Genomic DNA, 20,747 nt, shown 5'->3' with positions numbered 1-20,747 from the left:
TGAAATTTTCTTCTAATACAAAGTTTGGTTATTACATTGCCTTATTAAGAATCTGGTTTCTCATACAATGTGAATGAAGAAGAATCAATAAATCATACGGCATTCCGAAAGAATGATTTTCTTTCAAATTCTTTAACAAATATTACAATCATATAGTAGTTTAAAAATCATTGTACCGAGTGATATAATGATCACCGCGAAACAGTGGACGAACTGGAAGATATCATCTCGACAAGCCGGTTATGCAAGGTGCTATTAGTCACAAGGATTCCACCGGAAGGGTATATATTCCTCCGTCCAACTTCATCTGCTGCTAGATTAAGTTCATCTCCCTTCCAGTCAGTCACCTGATTTTACACCAGATAAACTCCCAAGTTCATTATTCCATGTCTTTAGAGGGTCAATAAAAAAAGTTGTACAAGTTCATTATTCCAATCATAACTAACTTGACAAAGAATATACAGATACCAGTTGTATAGAATTTCATGTTCATGGGGAAATATTAAGCGTTTTATTAGTCAAACAGCTCAAATTATGGTTTTCGGTTTCTAAATTTTGGGATTTTTCAACGAAAATTGCGTTTTTGCATCAATCCAACAGTGGAGCTTTGCAACAAATTCATACTTCGGAAAGAGCCAAAGAATAATATACCTTTCCCCCCGCTTCATGCACACATATAACACCAACAGCGTGATCCCAAGCCTATACATCGTCATGAGTTGAAGTTAGTCATATACTGATGTAGTTTCTATAATCCATTGACGACTGGAATGCAATGCAATACCTTGATAATTTTATGAACTTTCACACGCTGCATATGAAGAGATGCCACACCTGAAGCCACCATTATATACTTGGATAAACTGCAGGCCAAAAAGAAGAAAGGTATATACCCAGTAAGCATTGAAAAAGATGATGAACATGATTTGTAATGGATATATAGCGAAATAGGAACCCGTCTGAAACTTTTGCTATTGCAAACTTGGGAACACAAGACTATTCTAGGAACAGTGGCATTTAGAGATTAAGTTGAGACGGGGGGAAAAACTCTAACATTGAGTAAAAACTATGTCAAGATATCTGAAAAGTCCTAGTTTTCAGGAGAAGCAGTCGAGTAGGAAACAACAAACCTTCCACAACAAGATTTTACAAGAAGAATTTCGCACTCATCAATGCAATCAGCATTAGTTGTGGAGCTGAATAAAGATGATAGCGGAAATGACTCCCATACATCACTATCTGTGATAGAAAATCGTGCCTCTTCCACGATACAAGACCCATCAACAAAGCATCGTGTCCATGAATAAGGCATTTTGGCTGTGGAATTGACAACAGATGACAAACGTTTTGTCCACGTGCCACAGCCTGTATGTGCAACCATAATAATCCCTGATCCAGGTGGACTGCTCTTTTCTTCCTGGACTTCAGGGGCGGATTTGTTCGATATATCATTCTTCCAGTTCGGGCAGCCCATGACACCCAATACAACCTCTCCATCAACAACAAGTGCCAAGCCAACCTGAAAACTTGAGCCGTTTTATAGGTAACCCTTGCCAAGCCAACCTGAAAACTTGAGCCGTTTTATAGGTAACCCTTACAGTCGAAAGAATTGCAGTTAAACAAAAACTAATATCTACAAAGAACATAGCTTGAATAACATCTTTTTGCAACACAATAGTGCTATTACTATGTCTCATTTAAAACCATTGGCCTTACTTTCTTACATAAGAAAGCAGCATAACAACCAGTGTCACTTGAAAGGTATATCCTTGAAGATTGATTCCAATCTGACCACTAACTAAGGAGCCGTTTGATAACCATTTCATTTTCAGTTTTCAGTTTTTGGTTTTCACTCCACTTTTTTGAAAATTGAAAACTAAAATCTTGTCTGGTATCAACCGGCCCCTAAGATATTCAACAATCTCTGAGTCTTTTACGATAAGAAAACTAGAATTACATAGATTTCTAATAATATAACTGGGTATAATATATCTGAAGTTCCCACTTGGGTTAATGGAAATAGGCATCATTTAACATCAATGACGTAAGACATGATGAGCGATGAACAAATTTAGAGGAAAACATCTGTGTCGTATTCCATAGCAAAGTCAATTACAGGTGCCATCATATTCAGGAATCAGAAATCACTGTAATGACCAATATCTGGAAAGTGAAAGAAAGAAACTCAATGCAACATTTCTAAGTTAGTAAGACATACCACATATAACGCCGGATTTCCCTCCACAAATCCTTTTGTGCCATCAATGGGGTCAAGTACCTGCATTACCTTTCTCAATTCAGTACAATGCAATAAAGTAAAAAATCCAACCCAACCATCCATCTTAATTACAAACTGCGACCACCATGAATTAAAACATGATTACCAAACGAACCCAAAACGTGGCAGTCTGAGCTCCGACAGGGTTACATACAAAGCTGAAATCTTCGTAATGTTTAAGTTAGTGCAGCAAAGCAAAAGGGTTACATAGAAAGCTGAAATCTTTGTAATGTTTAATTCAGTGCAGCAAAGCAAAAGGGTTACATAGAAAGCTGAAATCTTGGCAACGTTACTATATAATGCAAATGCGAATCCCAATCCGAAAACAAACCCAATAAGTGGCGGGCTGAGCTCCGAAAGCAAAACCCTCTGGACCCCCTCTGTCAATGGCTTCCAATACTTCATCAGCCGTCCATGGGTTCTCTCCAATACTAGATTTGTCAAGCACCGCATTGAGCACCGGCTCCACCAGATTATTCGACCGAACAAACGCGGAGTCTTCTTCCGCTACCAATGGAATCAAAGGGAATCGTTTCCCAAGCTCTGCAACCATACCAGCTCCAATTACAGAACTAAAAAAAAACACAAAGAATAAGAGGACCTGCTTGCATAAAATCTAATAAAAGGACTAATTAGCAACTTTACCCAAACTGACGAGGGCCTGGACTCCAAAATCCGCCACCGTCACCGGAGTCTGGTCGCTCTTTTCAACGATCCGCCGTTGAGTTGATAGCACCGACGACTGGATGTCAACGCACAGCGCGCAAGCTCTCTCCACGACATCGACGGCAGCTTCCAGCTCTCGATAGTAGTTGGCCTTTTCAGTACCGAACGGCAAACTCGACCTCACGCAGAAGCGCCGCCGCGGGAGGGCCGAATCTGGCTGAGTGAATCTTGCAGTCGTAAAATGGCGGGCTGAGTGGACGAGAATCATGGCGAATTTTAACGGTCGGCCGTATGTGACTTTAGCACTTGTTAAAAAGTGATTGGTGGAGAATGTAGTGCAACAGTGTGCTTGAAATTGGGCCTTGTAAGTTTTGATTTAGTCAAAAACATTGGGCCGCGTCAAAATTTCATACGGCCCAAAATCTAGATGTTATGCAGTCCAACCCAATTATTAGACAAACTTACGAAAATCCTACGTGGATATTCTTGTCCTTGTCCAAAACATCTTGGAATTGGATCCTCTCCGAGGGAATGCCTCGGGATCCTCATGATCGAACAACACAGGCTGTTGGATGTTGATCCAACGGCTACAATTATTATAAGTTTAGTGAGACGTCCTTATTTGTAAATATTAGATCAAAATCCAACAGTCCGTGTTGTCCGGTCAGGAGGATCCGAAGTATTGCCTCGGAGAGGATCCAATTCCAAACATCTGGAGCCGATCCACAGACACGTGTCTACGTATCAGACCCCGCGGCCCCCAGTTTTCCATCGCAGCCGTCGGTTTCCCACTTCTCAGGGGTCAACGAACCTCAGGTTTCCAAAACCTCGGATTCATCTTATAGTTTCTCTCTATAAATACAAGCAAATAGTGAAGATCGCAGCTGATTTGATTTGCAGTTGCAACCCTTCCGATCTTGTGAAAGATTTGTGATCTGGGTTACGAGCTTGAGGCATGTGAGCAGAGTGGCGTACCAGGCCGCGATGAGTGTCAAAGACCAGGGTCCCAAGTGTGGCGATACGACCGTTAAGTCCGTGAGGGGTTCGACGCAGGCGCGGCGGTTGTCGGCGTCGCTGGATTCGGGTGGTGGTTTGAAGGCGGGTGGAAAGAGTCGTGAGAGGGTTAAGGAGGCGGAGGAGTCGCTCAGGACTGTCATGTACTTGAGCTGTTGGGGTCTTGGTTGACTGATCTCTGCTTCCGTCTTAGCTTTTTGTAAATCTTTTTCGATGGGAAATTTGTATAGCTTATATACGTGTATTTATATGTATTACATGAAATAAAATCTTTGGATCCACAGCTTGATTTTATATTTTCTTTACTTGTCAAATGCATCTGACTTCAATTTTTTTTTTTTTTTTTTTTTTTTTTTGGGTCGAGAATGCATATGACTTCATTACATGTATGCCCAGTTGGTGTTTATGAAAATATCAATAGTTATATTGATTAATTCTCTTTGGTGAAAATTGTAGAAATTTACAAGGGGGCGAGGCTCATTATTTTTAGTTGAAATTAAAAAACAATTAAAAATTTTGAAATCTACACTGGGAACTCCGCAAAATTACTATAATGACTCGGTAAACATCGAAGATATTTATTGATTTTTCTATTTCTAAAATATAAAGTAAAATTTAAGCTTTACTCCCATTTCATATCCACCATTAATTTTTTAGATATTTCAACGAAAATATCTATAATTTAATAGATTTTTTAAACACTGATTTCCCCCTAACTTTGTTCCTTTATCCCCGCAATTTATATTAGTTTGGAAGAAAAAAAAACACAATGGGCTTATTTATATATAAAAAAAAGGATGTCGTTTATGTTCACTGCGGCCCAATCCAAACCCATAGTCCTATTGTACCCAATAATCCAGTTAAGCCCAATCTATCCTGCCAATCCAAATTCCAAAATCTCCATCTGCAGCCTCCACCACAACCTTCACAACAAAACCGATGACCCTTTTCTTCTTCTCTCTCTTTTGACACTTCCAAAACCAGACCAAAATTCTTCATCGTAAAAATGTTCTCACTGAAGCCTTTTAAAAGCCGTTGTAACTCACCGTTCCTCTCCAACCCACACACCGTCTTCGAAACGTAGCAAAAACGCAACGTACCCATTTTCCCCATGCAAGATGTTAGGCCCCCATGAAAGAAGACTTGGCGTGAGGGCAAGTAGTGGAAAAGGAGATGCAGAGAAGAAAGAAAGACAACCTTTCTTAACCCTGGAAGAAGCTCACGAAAGATTTCTACGTCGTTTAACGGTACTATTTTCATTTGTTACATTTCCAACTTTACTTTTTTTACGTTCTGAAGCAATTTTCACATTTCGTTTTTTAGTCTTTTGTACAATACGTTTGATATTTTTAAAAACGTTGAGGTTCGAATCTCGTAGATGACTTTGTGTATTTGTGAACATAGATATCGTCATTGAATTTGCTGAGAGTGATGTCAGTGCAGGAAGGATGCCAAATTGAGGAGCTAAATGCTGGGAAGGTATGTGACTGGTTCGTGAAGGATAAGTTGAAAAGAGAGCAGAGCTTAGACTCTTGTGTCCTCCAATGGGATGATTCCGAGCTTTTCTAATTAAGTACTTAATTAGTTGATCGACTTGTAAGATGGTATATTTACAATATTTAATATCATGAGCCAAAGATTTTGTGAAACCACATGTAATTTTTAATCCGGATGAACTAGGGGTGGACCAAAAACCGGCTGAATATTTTGAACCGGCCAAATGACATTCAGTCTCTTACCTAGTGAACCGAACTATTAAGCTGGCTTAGCTTGGTTTGGTTATACCTTTTATAGAAGAAGTATTGACCAATTCCTCCACCTTCAAATTTATAAGGAGCTGTTAATTTCTCCCTATAATTTTAATTTTAGCCGATTTGTTCTCTAAACTTTTATAATTGGCTAATTTCTCCATGAATTTTAGTTTACCTCTGTGAACTTTTATAATTAGCTGATTGATCTCTTATCCCTCAAATTCAAACAAAAAGTACCCGAAGTGAACTAGATGAAGAGAAGAAGAAGTAAAAAAAAACAATATGTTATCTACATTGGGGATAAAATAACCTTTAGGCTTTATCTTTTACAATTATAAAAGTTCATATGGATAATCAGCTAAAATTAAAATTGAGAAGAAAATTAGTCAATTATAAAAATTCAAGAGGTAATTGCGTAAAATAACAGTTCATGAGATAAATTGACAACTCCTTACAAGTTTGGAAGAAAATCGACAAGTACGTGTTTATAAAAACCAAACTAAATTGGACTATCTTCTATCTTGCTTTTATCACGCTTTGGGGATTGAGAAGCAAACGGTTTAGTATTTTTTGTGAATTTTAATACTTAACCTTTGATTAGTTTAGTCAACGAAAACATTCTGTGGTTTGAATAATGGATGAGGTTGGTTTCAACGACATGGCGACTCAACGCGTATTTGGTATGGAATATACGACTTAGTCATCTCTCTTTAAGTCTTAATCATGGAGGCCAATATTTCTGATTAACTTATGCAGTTACAACGAGATTTATGCTAGCGCCATTCGTAAGTGGCTGCTTGAATATAATCTCAATGTTGAATAAAATTGGTATTTAATGTCAGACCAAACAAATTAATGGTTCGCGAAGAAAAAGGCTACGTTATCCTCCAAGGACCACCACACCGACTGCCACCACGAAACAAAAGAAGCTTGCAAGAAGTAAAATCCCACGAGCAACATCACCACCAAAGACGAACACCAGAAAAGACCAACAAAAAACTAACAAAGGTAGTCGTTCGAAGACCCGAATTGAAATTACACATAAATCTACAATAAATCGCAGTAAACACAAAGAGTACTATCAAAATTAAAAATGAGCAAAGCATATAGATTTTAAATTTGCTGTGGGCTTAGTAGGTGGAATGTTGCTGTTTGTCCATTCAATGATTATTTATTTGGTACCATTACCTGAACATGGATCGCCTCCAATTAGGCATTGATTGACTGCAATCTTTTAGTAGCAAAAAATATTAAATTAAATTAAATTAAAGGGAAAAAGGAAAATTCAAATCGTTGTTACGTCAGCTTGCAGGAAAATAGCGAAAATTGCTATAACTTGGTGGTGATCACTGACATCAGCAAAGTTTTTCTCGCGTTCACATTCCACACTAAGATTAAATTAGTTAAAAACACATTCAACGATTTGTTAGACAAATAAGAAATTAATGTGATTAAAGTATTCACTAAAACTCACTGTTAAGGAGAACACTTTGAGACTCTCTCCTAATGAGTGCGGTTGCTCGACAATGTTATCAGTACAATGACATCACCTTGTAACAATTATTTTTTTCTTTCTCTTCGTTCGAACCAATCCGGTTGCTCGGCTTCTTGTATTTAAAGAAGAGATTTTTCAGTATAATCAGAACACGGATTAGTACACAATATGTGACTATACAAATTGTAAAATAAATGTTTTAAAAATTTAATAACTTAAAAAATAAAAATTTTCATAACTTATAAAAAAACACGTAGTCGTAATGTACAATTTGTGTTCCGATTGCAATAAAAAATTTCTCGTCCCTACCTTCAATCTTCAATGCCCATTTGATTTTTTATCTGGGGTGGGCATAGTTGGTACTTACGGAGCCTGTGGAAAGGCTTTCTTAAATTTCTTGAATAAGTTTATGCATCGAAGATATTTTCATATTATTTTGCACATAATTTTTTATACAACCTCGTGTTATTTGATCTTCTTGATAGATGCTGCTCTTGAATCGTATCTCATTTTTTTTAGATATGAATCACACACTTCATGTGGATCTAGCTCTCTTAAAAGCATTTGATATATTTAAAAAAAAAAAAAAAACAACGGGTGGTTTTATCGTAAGTCCACTTCTTCAAAAATATAAAAAGCTCACAGAGGTATTTCGACATTTCCTAATCACTATTGTGATTCACATAAACATTGCAATAAGTAAGTTTATCTCCCGTGGTTAACCCAAAGTCAACTCAAGAACCTCACGTCAACGGTTTGTCTTTCGCGAGCCAGACTTAGCCACTGATTTGCTTTCACAAAAAGCTAAAAAGCTAAAAAGCTAAAAAGCATTCTGTGTCCGCTGTACGACGTCGTTTTACTCACGTCGAAGTAGAAAAGTACGAAAGGAGGAGGACAGACGGACGCCACAAAGGTGAAGCACAAAAGGGTCGGGCGTGAACTCATACGGTCAAATCCAATTGAATCCTCTCCGTCGGTTCCGATTTGCTCCGCACTCCGCAGAGACTTTGAGACAAACAACGCCGTTTCGACTCTGTCTAATGCTCTGAGAGATGGCCGTCGCTGACCAAAAGTCGTCGTCGTCGTCTTCGTCTTCGTCTTCGTCCGACGGAAAAGTCTGGGGCTTCTTCAAGCGACCGTTTCGGACGTCGGGGAAAGCCGCCGTTACGACGTCGTCCTCGTCGTGGCACAACGCTCCCCACCACCATAGTAACGCTCAGGGCGACGGATCGAATCAAAACGCCGCGAATTCGGTGTCGTCCGTCGCCAGGTCGCTGCTTCCGACTCGCCGTAGACTCAAGCTCGATCCCAACAATAAACTCTATTTTCCCTGTACGTCTCCTTATTTAGTTATCTGTTAATTAATTTAATTTATTTTTATTTCTGCTATTTTTGGTATGTTATATGTAGATTGTGAATAATTGTTGTGGATTTGCTTCTGGATTTTAGATTTTATTGCTGATTTTAGGATCAAGGAAACTGTAAAAATGCATTTGCAAGTTGCAATTCGTGTTATTAAGCTAATCATGTCGATAATACGGTGATTAATCCGAGTTTTATGGATGCAACCGATGATTTTCGTGTTGCTGTCACGATTTTTTCGAATGAGTTAGTGGCTATATATGGAAATCAAATTAGTTTGCCGATTTATTTCGGTATTGGGTTTGTTGCCTGATGATTCATTTGCTTATTTATGTGTATGGACTCTGTTTCTTGAAGGTGAACCCGGAAAGCAGGTTAGGAGTGCCATTAGAATTAAAAACACCAGCAAGTCCTTTGTAGCATTCAAGGTACCGTCATGTGTTTACAATTTTACTTCTGTTCTGTAGTTTCTCAGAATTTTTGTAATTTGAGAATGTTTGGTGAAGACTAATGTGGTTGATATTGTTCGAGTTTCTTATCCTGATTGATTTTTTCTAACGAGTTTTCTTGCTTACTTGCTTTAGTTCCAAACAACTGCACCGAAAAGTTGTTTCATGCGTCCTCCAGGAGCGATTCTTAGTCCTGGCGAGAGTCTTATAGCGACTGGTAACGGTTTCTGTATAACTTTGTGCAATTCAATTCATTTCCCTTTATGATATAGTGTTGGAAACGGTATTGCCCTTTTATACGGGTTTCTGTTTTTCTTTAATTGAATTATGTCTCATGAAATTAAAAGTTTCATCGTTTTTATTCAGATAGTTTTGTCTTCTCAAGCTTTAACTTGTTTTGGCCTTTTAACGAGATTTTTTTTGTTATTTTGGTTTGTTATGGTAGTATTCAAGTTTGTTGAGGCCCCCGAGAAGAATGAAAAACTAGTGGATCAAAAGAGCAGAGTTAAGTTTAAAATCATGAGCTTGAAGGTGAAGGGACCAATGGAATATGTACCTGAGCTGGTACGTAAATAGCGTGCATCCTTTAAAAGTTATCTCGAGTTATAAAATCCTAATTTAGTAGCTGGTCTTATAAACGTGTTCATTGATAAAAAATTTAATATAAAAATTGATTTGTATGTCGTCTGAAATATTCATTTTCAAATTATTTTTTGGTAACAGTTTGATGAGCAAAAGGACCAAGTGGCTGTAGAGCAGATACTACGGGTTGTCTTTCTAGATCCAGAGCGTTCTACTCCTGTAAGTGCGGTTGACATGAAATTAACTTGATGTCAATATTTGTGTTTGTAAATGTATATCCCGGACCTGTATGGCTTTCTGTTGGCATTTATGTTTAGAGATTAATACTTTTTTGTTTCTTCAAAGGCTATGGAAAAACTGAAGCGCCAGTTGGCTGATGCCGATGCTGCGCTGGAGGCACGCAAGAAACCTGCGGAAGAAACTGGTCCAAAGATTATTGGAGAAGGACTTGTCATAGATGAATGGGTGAGTACATTGTTCTGTTGTCACACAGAAATTGCTTGTGCAATGAATACCTTCTTACGTGCTTCATTCATTTTTGCCCTTTGTGTTTTGTTTAGAAGGAGAGGAGGGAAAGATATCTCGCCCGTCAGCAAGTTGAAGGCGTGGACTCCCCATGAGCATTTGTTTCGGGTGGCTTTTTCTGATGTGAGTGAGAAGCGATAGTCTACTTCGGTGTATCATTTGTAACCATCGTTTATTTGTATCATTCGGTAATGTGTAGGATGTGGTATTGAGAAGGTACAAAAAGGATGAGGACGGTCCAACGTTTATACATTGATGTAAAAAAAAAAGAAGACAATTTGAAGTGGAGAGTCTCTTGTAATTTGAGAGTACTCTGAACTTGGCTAAGTCAGTCACAATGATGAATGGTATGTATGTAGATAACGCGATTTTGTTTCTCTTTCGAGAATAAAACTCGTCTTAGTTGTGTGATGTGGCAGTTACCGAAGATGAAATTTTAGCATTTCTCAACATGGATTGAGATCTACTATGGATCTATGTGTCCGGAGCATAAGAATCGAGAGATCTAGACCACATAATTTCATTTCTACAGTTCTTACTAGTTCATTTCACTGATTCACAAAAACTAAAATCCTCAGACAACTCGGATCTCTCTCTCAAAAATGGTCAGCATCTATCAATTTGCGAGCTTTGAACGCAGAGTGATCCGGAGTGGATCTCATTCCTGTCAACATTACCGTTGGAATGGCAACATGCTGCCACCGCCCTTTTCTGCAATTAGTGTGTCAAAATTAGACACTGTTAATACATGCAAGGGAAAGGTATAAAAGTGCCGATCAAGTACCAAAATAGGCATGGAAGCCGGCCTTGTGCACTTCTTTCCTCCACCTGAGGCCGGTTTACAGCTGGTGCTGCCACTCTTCAAATAGGGTGGCCGCAGCCGCTGCTTAAGTTTGAAGATGTGCAGTGACTTGTGCGATGGTATCAAACTGAGCAACAACAGACTTTATACCGTTTGAACAAAATTTAGCAAAATACAGAAGCTGTTTCAATCTTCGGAGTAACAACGGAATTGGCATCACTCTCACTCCTCAGTTGTCATTTGCTTCACTATCTGCTTATTCTGATGCTGATTCGGCAGGTTGTCCAGACATCCGGCGTTCACCATCTAGTTATTTAGTCTATTTCGGCACTAATCTTATCTCTTGGTGTTCCAAAAAGCAACCGATAGTTGCCCGCTCTACTGCTGAATCCGAGTATCTGTCTCTAGCTTATGCTTTAGCTGAGACCACCCGGCTATGATTTCTTCTTGGTAAGCTTGGTGTTCACTTGCGCTTCCCTATTTTGCTGCGTTGTGACAACCTAAGTGCCACTTATCTTGCTGCTAATCCTGTTCATCATGCTCGCGCTAGTCATATTGAACTTGAGGATCACTTTGTCCGTGAAAAAATGGCTCTTGGTAGTGTCATAGTGTGTGCTATATTTCATTCACTGAGCAACCTGCTGACCTTCTCACCGAAGCTATTCATCAGCCACGCCATGGTACTGTTCGTTCCAAACTCATCTGATCTCCCCCGTCCAGTTTGTGGGGGTGTTAGAACAGAGCCGTTGACTCTGGAATCTTTTCCATAATTGTTATTGATTGCCTATTATGTAATTGATAATTGATAACTGTAATTGGACAAGGAAAAAATACAGAGTTGATAATACGGTCTAGTAGTATTCCTCTTCACTTATAAGTGAGAGGTTTTAGGTTCGATTCTCGCCAAAACGAAATTGAACCATATTATTACTAGCCCATTGTGAGGCTTAGCCCACCCCTTTTCTTTTAGTGTAAATAAAAAAACAATTAGGATGAAAAACCAAAGGGTAACATAGCTATTTTGTATAGTATAATCCGCTTAAATGATAATGTATATATGCAGAGCAGCGGAAGCAACGTCCAACGCATACAGAGCTGGCCATTTTGTCTGAGGCTCGGATACGAACGACCTTCTTGGCTTCTTTTCCCACGTTTTTTACACTATAAATAGTAGAAACTCAAATAGGATGGCAAAACAAAGGATGAAAGAGCTTAGGATGGCTAAGATTGTGAACTTGGTTTCGGTGCTTTCTCTCCTCCTCCTCATTGCTTTCGCTGACGCCCAAATTCTTGGTAAGGATGAATTTTTCTCATTTCTTCTCCAAACTTGTATTTTATTGTCGATTTTCTCTCTAAACTTTTATTTTGACCAATTTCCCTACCAAACTATTGTAAATGACCAATGTCTTCCCATCCTTATAATTACACTCTCTATCCAATTTTCGTCCAAAAATTTTTTGCGTATCTGTCCTTAATTGTTATTTGTTCTTTTTCATTTTAAATTTTTTTTTCTTGAAAACAATGAAAAGTGATATTTTTAAAAACAATTAGATTATTATTTTTGAAACAAGGTCATAAAGGGGAAAATGGCAAATTTGTAAATAGCTTTAGACTTTAAGGGGAAATTGGTCGAAAGAAATTTTTAGGGAGAGAAATAACAACATATAGTCAGTAAAATCCTATCAATTTTATGTTGTTAAAAGTTTATATAACGCTTTCTCTTGTGCATATCAAATTCTGTTGTGTTGTGGCTTCGGCCCTGGTTTCTTGATTGCCAGTTTCCAAAAGTTTATATAAGGCTTTCTCTTGTGCATATCAAATTGCACATATAAGTTACACATCTGAATAGCAGCGATTAAATAATTTAATCGAATGAAATTTAACGACTCTGTATTGACATGCATTTGTTTTTTGGATTTTGAATAAGGCCGTGGGTTCTTGAAGCCGCCTCCCACCCTAAAGTGTGATAAAACCTACGGTGTAAAAAGCGGAGACACTTGTTTTGGGGTTGAGCAAACCTTCAACTTGTCTACTGCCTTCTTTGAGTCAATCAACCCTAATCTCAACTGCACGATACTCTTCGTTGGCCAATGGCTCTGCCTTAATGGATCACTCAGTTAACAAGCTGCATGCCCAACTGCTCTCAAATATTGCAGAGTTCATGCACGATGATAAATAAGGAGAGACCAGAAAGTAATGTGTATTAATCCGGTCACCATGTATTTGCCCATTAATTTTCAAGTGATTTTGGACCTTATATATTAAACTCAACTCAAAGACTTCCGAGTTGTTTTACCGTGTTTTTGTTATATATTCTTCAACGTCAAAGAGAAGTTCTTGAGCACGAGCGTCTACATGCCGCACCCTTCACACAAAATGTGAGACTTGCCGCATACTAGGGTTTATCCTTTAAGGTCATGTTTACGTATTTGTAATTAAAATAAGGAAGGTCCGGACATAGCATGATCGAGTTATGAATGAATCGAAGTGAGCATGAATTGGGAAGGAGTCATTTTTATTAAAGTATTTACCGACTGTTATAAATCGAATTGAAAAAGAAGTTGAATCAAAATAAAATGTTTACTAAACTATCAAGAATCGAAATACAAATCTTAATGGGAAGCCCAAACTTTATACATCCAACAACAAAAAGCCTATGAAAAAAAAAAAGAACAACTCCAAGCTAACAAGACTCCCCGCTTTGTGAGACTCGGAGGGGGAGGGGCAACGTCTATCATACGCAACCTTACTCTTACATTGCAAATAGACTATTTCCACAACTCAAACATGTGATCTTTCGGTCACAAAAGAGCAACATTTTTGTTGCTCCAAGGCTTGGTCACAAAATAGCAACATTTTTGCTGTGACAAGGCTCGACCTCAAAAAGTCTATGAAAAATTCTTCTAAAAAGTGCTTTGGTATAAAAGTGCTTTTGAAACAAGGATATAGCTAGTTAGCATATGATACCCAAGTTTATATCCAAAAACATATCCATTTCAAAATCCAAGTCATGCGATTCTTCTTTTGATTCACAGTAAGGCCGTGACCAAATTGACAAACACCTCCCGCACACCTCTCCTATTGTTGCTACAAGATTTTGGCATGTGACATGTAGTAATTCGTACAAGATTTATCTCTTGGATTCACATTCAAGCTTTGCGACAATACCAAAAGTTTCTTGCAACCCCATCATTACACTGCGGAAAAAAATAAAAGAAAAATACCAACACCAATAGCATGTGTGACATTTGATGCCCACCTCCCCACTTGAAATAAAGTTAAGAGAGTGATGAGAATCTTCATTTGGTTGTTGAATTTAGTTCCCCTTGGATCCTATAAATTTAGAATGGTGCTATTAACACATGCATTTTTATTTGTTATATACTCCTCTTAATTCTTGATCGTCAGATTGATTATAAATTGAAGAAGATCAATGAACAAAAATTAAGAAATATGTGCAGAGATAAAAAAGAATGTGTAAATAACATAATATCCTAAACTTCGATTTTTCCACACAAATGATTGTTTAACCCAATGGGGAGTGCTATTCACACACCCCTTTTTACTTCTAACACATCCTTGTTAATTTTTGCCTATTGATCTTCTTCAGTTCTTTCGATCCGACAGCCGAAAATTGAGAGGGATGTGTGAGGGGTAAAAGTTGGTGTGCGGATAGCACCACCCTAACCCAATATGCGCCATTACAATTATTTATCAATAACTGGTTGGTGAGTGGATTGAGAGAGAAGTTTGGTGTTTGGTTATGGGCTTAAGGGTGTTTGGTTTCAAGAATAATGAATCTTTAAATGGGGTGTGATATCTATACACTCCATTTTACTTCTTACATACCTTTTTAAAATTCGGTCATCAGATCAGATAAATTGAAGAAGATCAACGGATATAAATTATCAAGGGGTGTGTGAGAAGTAAAATAAGGTGTGTGGATAGCACACCCCTAAAATTACTTATGTCTTAATCTTATTACACATGTCAAACTTGGGTACTATCCAGTGAGTATCCAAGTAATCCGGATTTATATCTAACACTAGTATGTTTTCATTAATTTAGACAGACTACTACATGCAACGACTAAATTAAACGGACAAAACTTCTTATTACTTGAATTTTTACAACTTTAGGTTTCGACTTGTAAGTGCAAAATCATATGTGAAGTTTATAAGTAGCGAGTTCAATACTTAATTACAATTAACTCATTGTATAAGCTAGCTTAGATCATGACCAATATATAAAAAAATACAGATAATACTAAAGAGACTAACTTTTTAAACAAAAAATAATGCTAAGGAGATAAAATCTCACTCAACATGGTCCTAACTACCAATCCAAAAATAAAATGGAAAATAGATGGTCCTAATCGAGATGTCTCTTACCCTAGTTAGACCCAAATACGAATCTCTTTTGATTAAGTGGATCCACCAATAATTGGTGCTCATCAAGAAATTGAATTTCAACTATCTGCTCCTGACTTCATGGATACTCCTTCCCTCCCAACATTAAATTCCTTTTCTCTTTTTAAATAATGTGGTTGCCTCTTGCAAGTCATTATTTTTGCTTCCTTTTGTTATTATTTATTCAATTATGATTTGCTGTTTTCTTTTAGTCTACACATCCTCTGTGTCTAGAGTTCAAGTATTCAAAGATTCAGACCACTGAAGAGAGAGAAAGAGAGATTCAGACATTTGGTTTGTGTAGGTGAACCAGTGAAATAGACTAATGATAACTTGAGATTTAAAATGAGTGGTCCGAATATCCGAATACTTCGGCTCCGAAAACAAAGATCCCGAAAGGGTCTCAATTCCATTTTTTCTTATTTGGATTTGCTGGAAAAATCTGGTTGGCATTGGCCGTTGGCTTATAGTGTAAAAATCACCACCCAATAAGATGCAAACACAAGCGGACTACGTTAGTTAACACAAGCGGACTACTTAGTTATAGCAATGTGTTTGTTTTTTGTATTTAAATTCGAATATTATTTTTCGTACTCTAAATTAGAGTAAAATATCAGTAAGAAAACCTTATAGCAAAACTAAATTGGATAAATGCACAATAATTTCATATCACCTTTGCCGATGGGAACAATAATATTGACCGCTACAAAAGTGAAAATAAAAGTAAATGAGGCATATATTTGCCCATCACCCAAGTTACACATTTTTGACAGTTTGAGCTGCCTTCTGCATCTCATAACCTCCTCCCTCTTCTGCACTGACGAATCTCTTCCAGTACCAATGTGACCTCCACACTTGGCCCATTTCTTCGATCGGAATCCCCTTCGTCTCAGGCAAGAAGTAGTAAACGAAGATTGACATCACAAACACAAAGAACGCAAAGAAAATGAAGAGCCCAAACTTCAAGTGGCAGAGCATTGTCAGGAAGATTTGAGCCACAATGAAGGTGAAGATCATGTTGACTGAAACGTTGACACTCTGTGCAGCTGATCGGATTTCCAACGGGAAGATTTCACTCGGGACTAGCCATCCGAGGGGACCCCATGACCATGCGAATCCTGCAACATATGCGCAGATGAACACCACCACCACAATTGCATACCACTTTGGCAATTCTCCAGGGGTCCCATTTACTCCAAACTTTGCACCAATGCAAGCTGCCACAACCGCCTGAAATTAAAACAAACACACAATGAAACTCAATTGACTAAATCGTCAAAAAAATTTCTGTGCAGGACGTCCATAAGGGACTTATATTGTATCAATTTTATCAAAAACGTAGCAGTAACATGTCAATATGTTTTGTTGACAACCATGATATCGATGTATATTAATCGATGACATATTGTCAGTTGGTTCTCTACCTGGCAAAATAACATTTGAGCTCCACCCTCAAGGAAAAGGAACCTTCTTCCCCACTTGTCAACACCATAGATTGAGACCATAGTTGCAAGAACATTAACACTACCGGTGATCACAGCTGACATGAGCGAGGCATCAGATCCAAACCCGATCGTGTTGAACAAAACCGGCGCGTAGAACATGATCACATTAATGCCGGTGAGCTGCTGAAAGAAGGGAATGAGGATTGCCATGCATAGGTGAGGTCTGTACTTCCTCCTCAACAAGTTTCTCCACGGGTCCTCAATTTGGTTCGCGGCATCACTGGCGGCAACTAGGTCACTGAACTCCTCGCTAACATCATCAACGCCGCGAATGCGCTGAAGCTTGGTCTTGGCTTCGTCATGCTGGCCGCGCTCAATCATGGAGTTGGGAGTGTCTGGCAGGACAAGTGAGCCGATTGTGATGATAAGGGCGGGCACCATCGCGCCGCCCAAGCTCAATCTCCATCCCCAGCCACCCTTGATCTTGGCAAAGAAGTAGTTCAGCACATTGGCCACAAGGATACCAATTGTGATTGATAGCTGGAAGCCAATGTTGAGCGCTCCCCTGAATTTGTAGGGTGCCATCTCAGAGAGGTAGAGTGGCACTGACTGTAATCACAAAAGAAACATAAAAAACTAATTAGTCTAATTTATAAAGACAGTGATTCGAACTCGAATACATAAAGAAAAAGTGATTAATCCGGCCAACCGATCAACTTACCTAACATCCGTCTGCAAGATTTGCATTTGAATAGTGGTAATCAAATTTTCAACCATTTTGATTAAAGTGAACAAAACGGTCATGGTCTAGGGCCACACATGGGTTTGACAAGTTGTCATGTTGCTTGGAACTTTGGAAGTAGACAACTTTATGAATTATTTTTATATTAGGAAGCCGAGAAAATGACAATTTGTATTAAATTTAGTCAAAAACCGCTATCTGATTGCAATTTTTTAAATTTTCTATTCAAATTCTTCGCACATGACACAACCCTTGTTTGGTTGCTAAGAAAACGGAAAAGCAAATAGCAAACTATCTCCCCTACATTTTCTCAGCAACCAAACAGCGTATTATACCAGAAAGCAGAGAACCCAATTTTGTCATATTCCAAGTAATTTCAATTCAGATCTGAAGGAAAGTGTGAGATCTAATTCTATTCATAAGCCAAAGACAGTGATTTTCGTATTTTCGTTTGCTTATTTTAAATAAAAAAAAAATATGCGAAAATCACTGTCGGAAACAAAAAGAGGAATAGAATCTCATTAGGCATTTGTTTTTTTTAGGTTTTCGGACAGCACGTTCCTTGTTCTTAACGGACAACATGCAATGAACAAATATCAAACACCGTGTAAAATATCAAAATCTCTCGACTCGATTATTAAAAAGGGAAAATGATTTTCACCCACCCCGAGTCAAAACTATGAAGCAGTAGTCTACCTGATTGGAGAATCCGATGCCGAAACCGAGCAACATACGGCCGAGGATCAACATCCAGACACCTTTGGCAGCGGCATTGATGATAGCACCGGAGCAAAACAGCAGACCGCCGAACAACATGGACAGTTTCCGGCCGAATTTTCTCGTCACGGTGGCGGCTACGATCGAGGATATGAGAGCAGCCAAGTACAGCGACGATGTGAACATGGTCAACGTTTGACTATCATACTGACAGTACTGGTTGTTCGTCTTGTCTTTCTCCTTCTTGTGATACACAGACAGAAAGAACTTCTTCAGGAACGAATCCATGGACGTTACACCACCTGATCATGAATGAAAATTACATAAACATCGTTTTTTTTAAAAAAGAAGAACCTTTGCGACACTGTAATTAAAATTGTGATCGGGAAGTTTTAAGTACCAGAAATTCCGATATCGTAGCCAAAAATCAGACCACCCATGGCTGCAACGATACATGTGGCAAGAACGTAAGGAGTGAGATTTCCGGCATAGGCCTTGCCGTTCCCGCCGGTGGCGATACCAACAGCAGGCATTGTTGGGGTTTCTGGGAGGTTCAAATGCTAAGAGGTTTGATCAGAGAGAGAAGGCAAATGGGTTTTAGAGAGAGAAAATGAGTGAGGACATAGGCCAAAGAGGAACAAGATGAGAGCTTTTGGGCAAGCAGGAGCGGGTGTATATATAGAAAGTGCTATTCATTATCTTAATTTACAGAGAAGTACTGAGCTGTCAAAAAATAATAAACAAAAAGAGTATCTTCATTTTTTTCAATTGGCAATCAAATATAATTTTCATACACGCTACTTAATTTTTTGTAGATAAGATTGGATAGTATTTGGAGTAACATGTAAACAAGTGAAGTATGCTACCATAAATGTAAGGGTCATATTGAAACGAATTTGTTTCTTACAAAAAAAGCAGCTAGTGATTTCGTCTTGGTAATTTTATCTTTTGTGGACCAAGAAGGCTCACTGAACCATTTCAGTCTTCCATAACCACCATCGTGTGATTCACCAAAGCCAGGAACCTAAGTGAGAATGTGCCATGTAAAATATGAGTCTGAAATTCGTCCACAACCACTGAGTTACTCTGTGATGCTTGTAAACTTTTGAAACCTATCAATTGCTCTAGACCAAATATGTCTAACTGTTTTTGTCCAATTTAACGTTTGTTTTCTTCTATCCAAGAGGGAAAACTAACATAAAGTTTTGAAAGTTTTACTGCTAAGGGTATATTGAAACAGATAAAAAGATTTGCGGGCTCACAAATCACAATCAAGTTTAATAATTTGCCCAAGTTTTCTGTAAACACAGGCAAGGGCATCCAAACATGAGACTTCACCATTTTCTGATTTTTTACCTTGTTTGGCAGCAAACTTTACTTAACCAGAAAATAGTAATTGCTTTGCGGATAAGGGTCGGTGATACCGTTACAATTTCGTCAATTTACACGTCAGGTATTACTCAGCAAAAATATTGGATTAAGATGCTAATTTTTGTTGAGCTGTCACGACTTTTTCTTTCCTTTGTTTCTTTTTCTTCCTACAGCCACAATTTGCGCGGTTGGATTAATGTGGATAATGTTTGGATACTTGGTACAAACTTCGGATTGGATTGGATTGGATTAATTAGTACGTTAGTGGCATCTGTATGGTACGTCGTCGAGGGTATACTCATTAATCATGGGATTGTATTAAAGTTAGAAAATACGTGACTTAAAAGGCCTTTACAATTACAGAAAACCAGAAAAAGTAGTCCCGGCCGTCGACTGTGATGCCAAGGACAAATACACCAGAATAATACGACTTCCAAATCCAGGGGCGTAGTATTGTAATTTGGAGCAATGGATGGGTTATATTTGGGATTTAGTCTAAGATAGATGACGACGTTAGGTCAGTTTACATTACGGGAGGCAAGGACCAAAGATCGTGTGGTCGGTTGTCTGTTCCTCAAGTCCCGGAACCTACACCGAGGGCTGAAAACTGTTGTGGACTCACGTTTCTTTTTCATGCAAATCGTATTCCGAAGTCTCTGAACTTATCGCTTTTGGTGAATTGTTACTTTGAACTTCTTAATAAGCTAGCCAAGCCTGCCGTCTTCAATAACTCTTTTTGGTGGTTAAGATCGTAATTTCATGCAACGCAATGTCAACGACGAATGGTGATAATATTCTAATCTAATCACGTTAGGTGAGAATGTTAGCGAATATAATTTGTTTGAGATACTGATATAGTAACGAACGCAAATAGATTCAATAGTAAATGACAAGTATAAGGTCAAATTCAAAACACTTGTTTAATTATGGTCGATGAGGAAGTGAGATAGGTGAGAGTTCTAAGATATCCAAAGAATTAACTTAGTTTAATTAAGACCAAAACTTCCGTAATGGATTCAATGTGTTTTGATACGGGTTTTCCAACAACTGTAGAAACTAATTACATTTTAGATTAATGAGATGACCTCGTATTATCTTCAAATATTAAACACGAGATTTCGGTTAATTGCAATTTGATA

At 38.2% G+C, this 20,747-nt stretch overlaps 3 protein-coding genes across 3 annotated transcripts; 1 reads left to right on the top strand and 2 right to left on the bottom strand.

Annotated features, from left to right (window-relative positions):
• LOC137729641 (putative 3'(2'),5'-bisphosphate nucleotidase, mitochondrial) lies at window positions 1-3,217 on the bottom strand. The gene is made up of 7 exons (XM_068468635.1): window positions 2,924-3,217; window positions 2,610-2,821; window positions 2,219-2,278; window positions 1,131-1,519; window positions 785-863; window positions 652-702; window positions 1-347 (listed from the first exon to the last, which is right to left on the bottom strand). Exons 1-7 carry the CDS (start codon window positions 3,210-3,212, stop codon window positions 192-194), a joined length of 1,236 nt encoding a protein of 411 aa, XP_068324736.1. The 5' UTR covers window positions 3,213-3,217; the 3' UTR covers window positions 1-191.
• Window positions 3,218-8,039: 4,822 nt separating this feature from the next.
• Window positions 8,040-10,533, top strand: LOC137728853 (vesicle-associated protein 4-2-like). The gene is made up of 7 exons (XM_068467637.1): window positions 8,040-8,536; window positions 8,924-8,994; window positions 9,151-9,232; window positions 9,461-9,579; window positions 9,739-9,816; window positions 9,943-10,062; window positions 10,158-10,533. The coding sequence occupies exons 1-7, from the start codon at window positions 8,257-8,259 to the stop codon at window positions 10,215-10,217; spliced, it is 810 nt and encodes a 269-aa protein (XP_068323738.1). The 5' UTR covers window positions 8,040-8,256; the 3' UTR covers window positions 10,218-10,533.
• A 5,338-nt stretch (window positions 10,534-15,871) lies between these two features.
• On the bottom strand, window positions 15,872-18,891 carry LOC137727792 (sugar carrier protein C-like). Its single transcript, XM_068466613.1, has 4 exons — window positions 18,638-18,891; window positions 18,217-18,539; window positions 16,758-17,387; window positions 15,872-16,563 (listed from the first exon to the last, which is right to left on the bottom strand). Exons 1-4 carry the CDS (start codon window positions 18,768-18,770, stop codon window positions 16,090-16,092), a joined length of 1,560 nt encoding a protein of 519 aa, XP_068322714.1. The 5' UTR covers window positions 18,771-18,891; the 3' UTR covers window positions 15,872-16,089.
• Between the last annotated feature and the right edge of the window lie 1,856 nt (window positions 18,892-20,747).

Source organism: Pyrus communis, chromosome 3 (assembly GCF_963583255.1).
Source record: "Pyrus communis chromosome 3, drPyrComm1.1, whole genome shotgun sequence".
Taxonomy (NCBI): Eukaryota; Viridiplantae; Streptophyta; class Magnoliopsida; order Rosales; family Rosaceae; genus Pyrus; species Pyrus communis.
The sequence above is the reverse complement of the archived record's forward strand: the minus strand, read 5'-3'. Positions and strand labels throughout refer to the sequence as shown.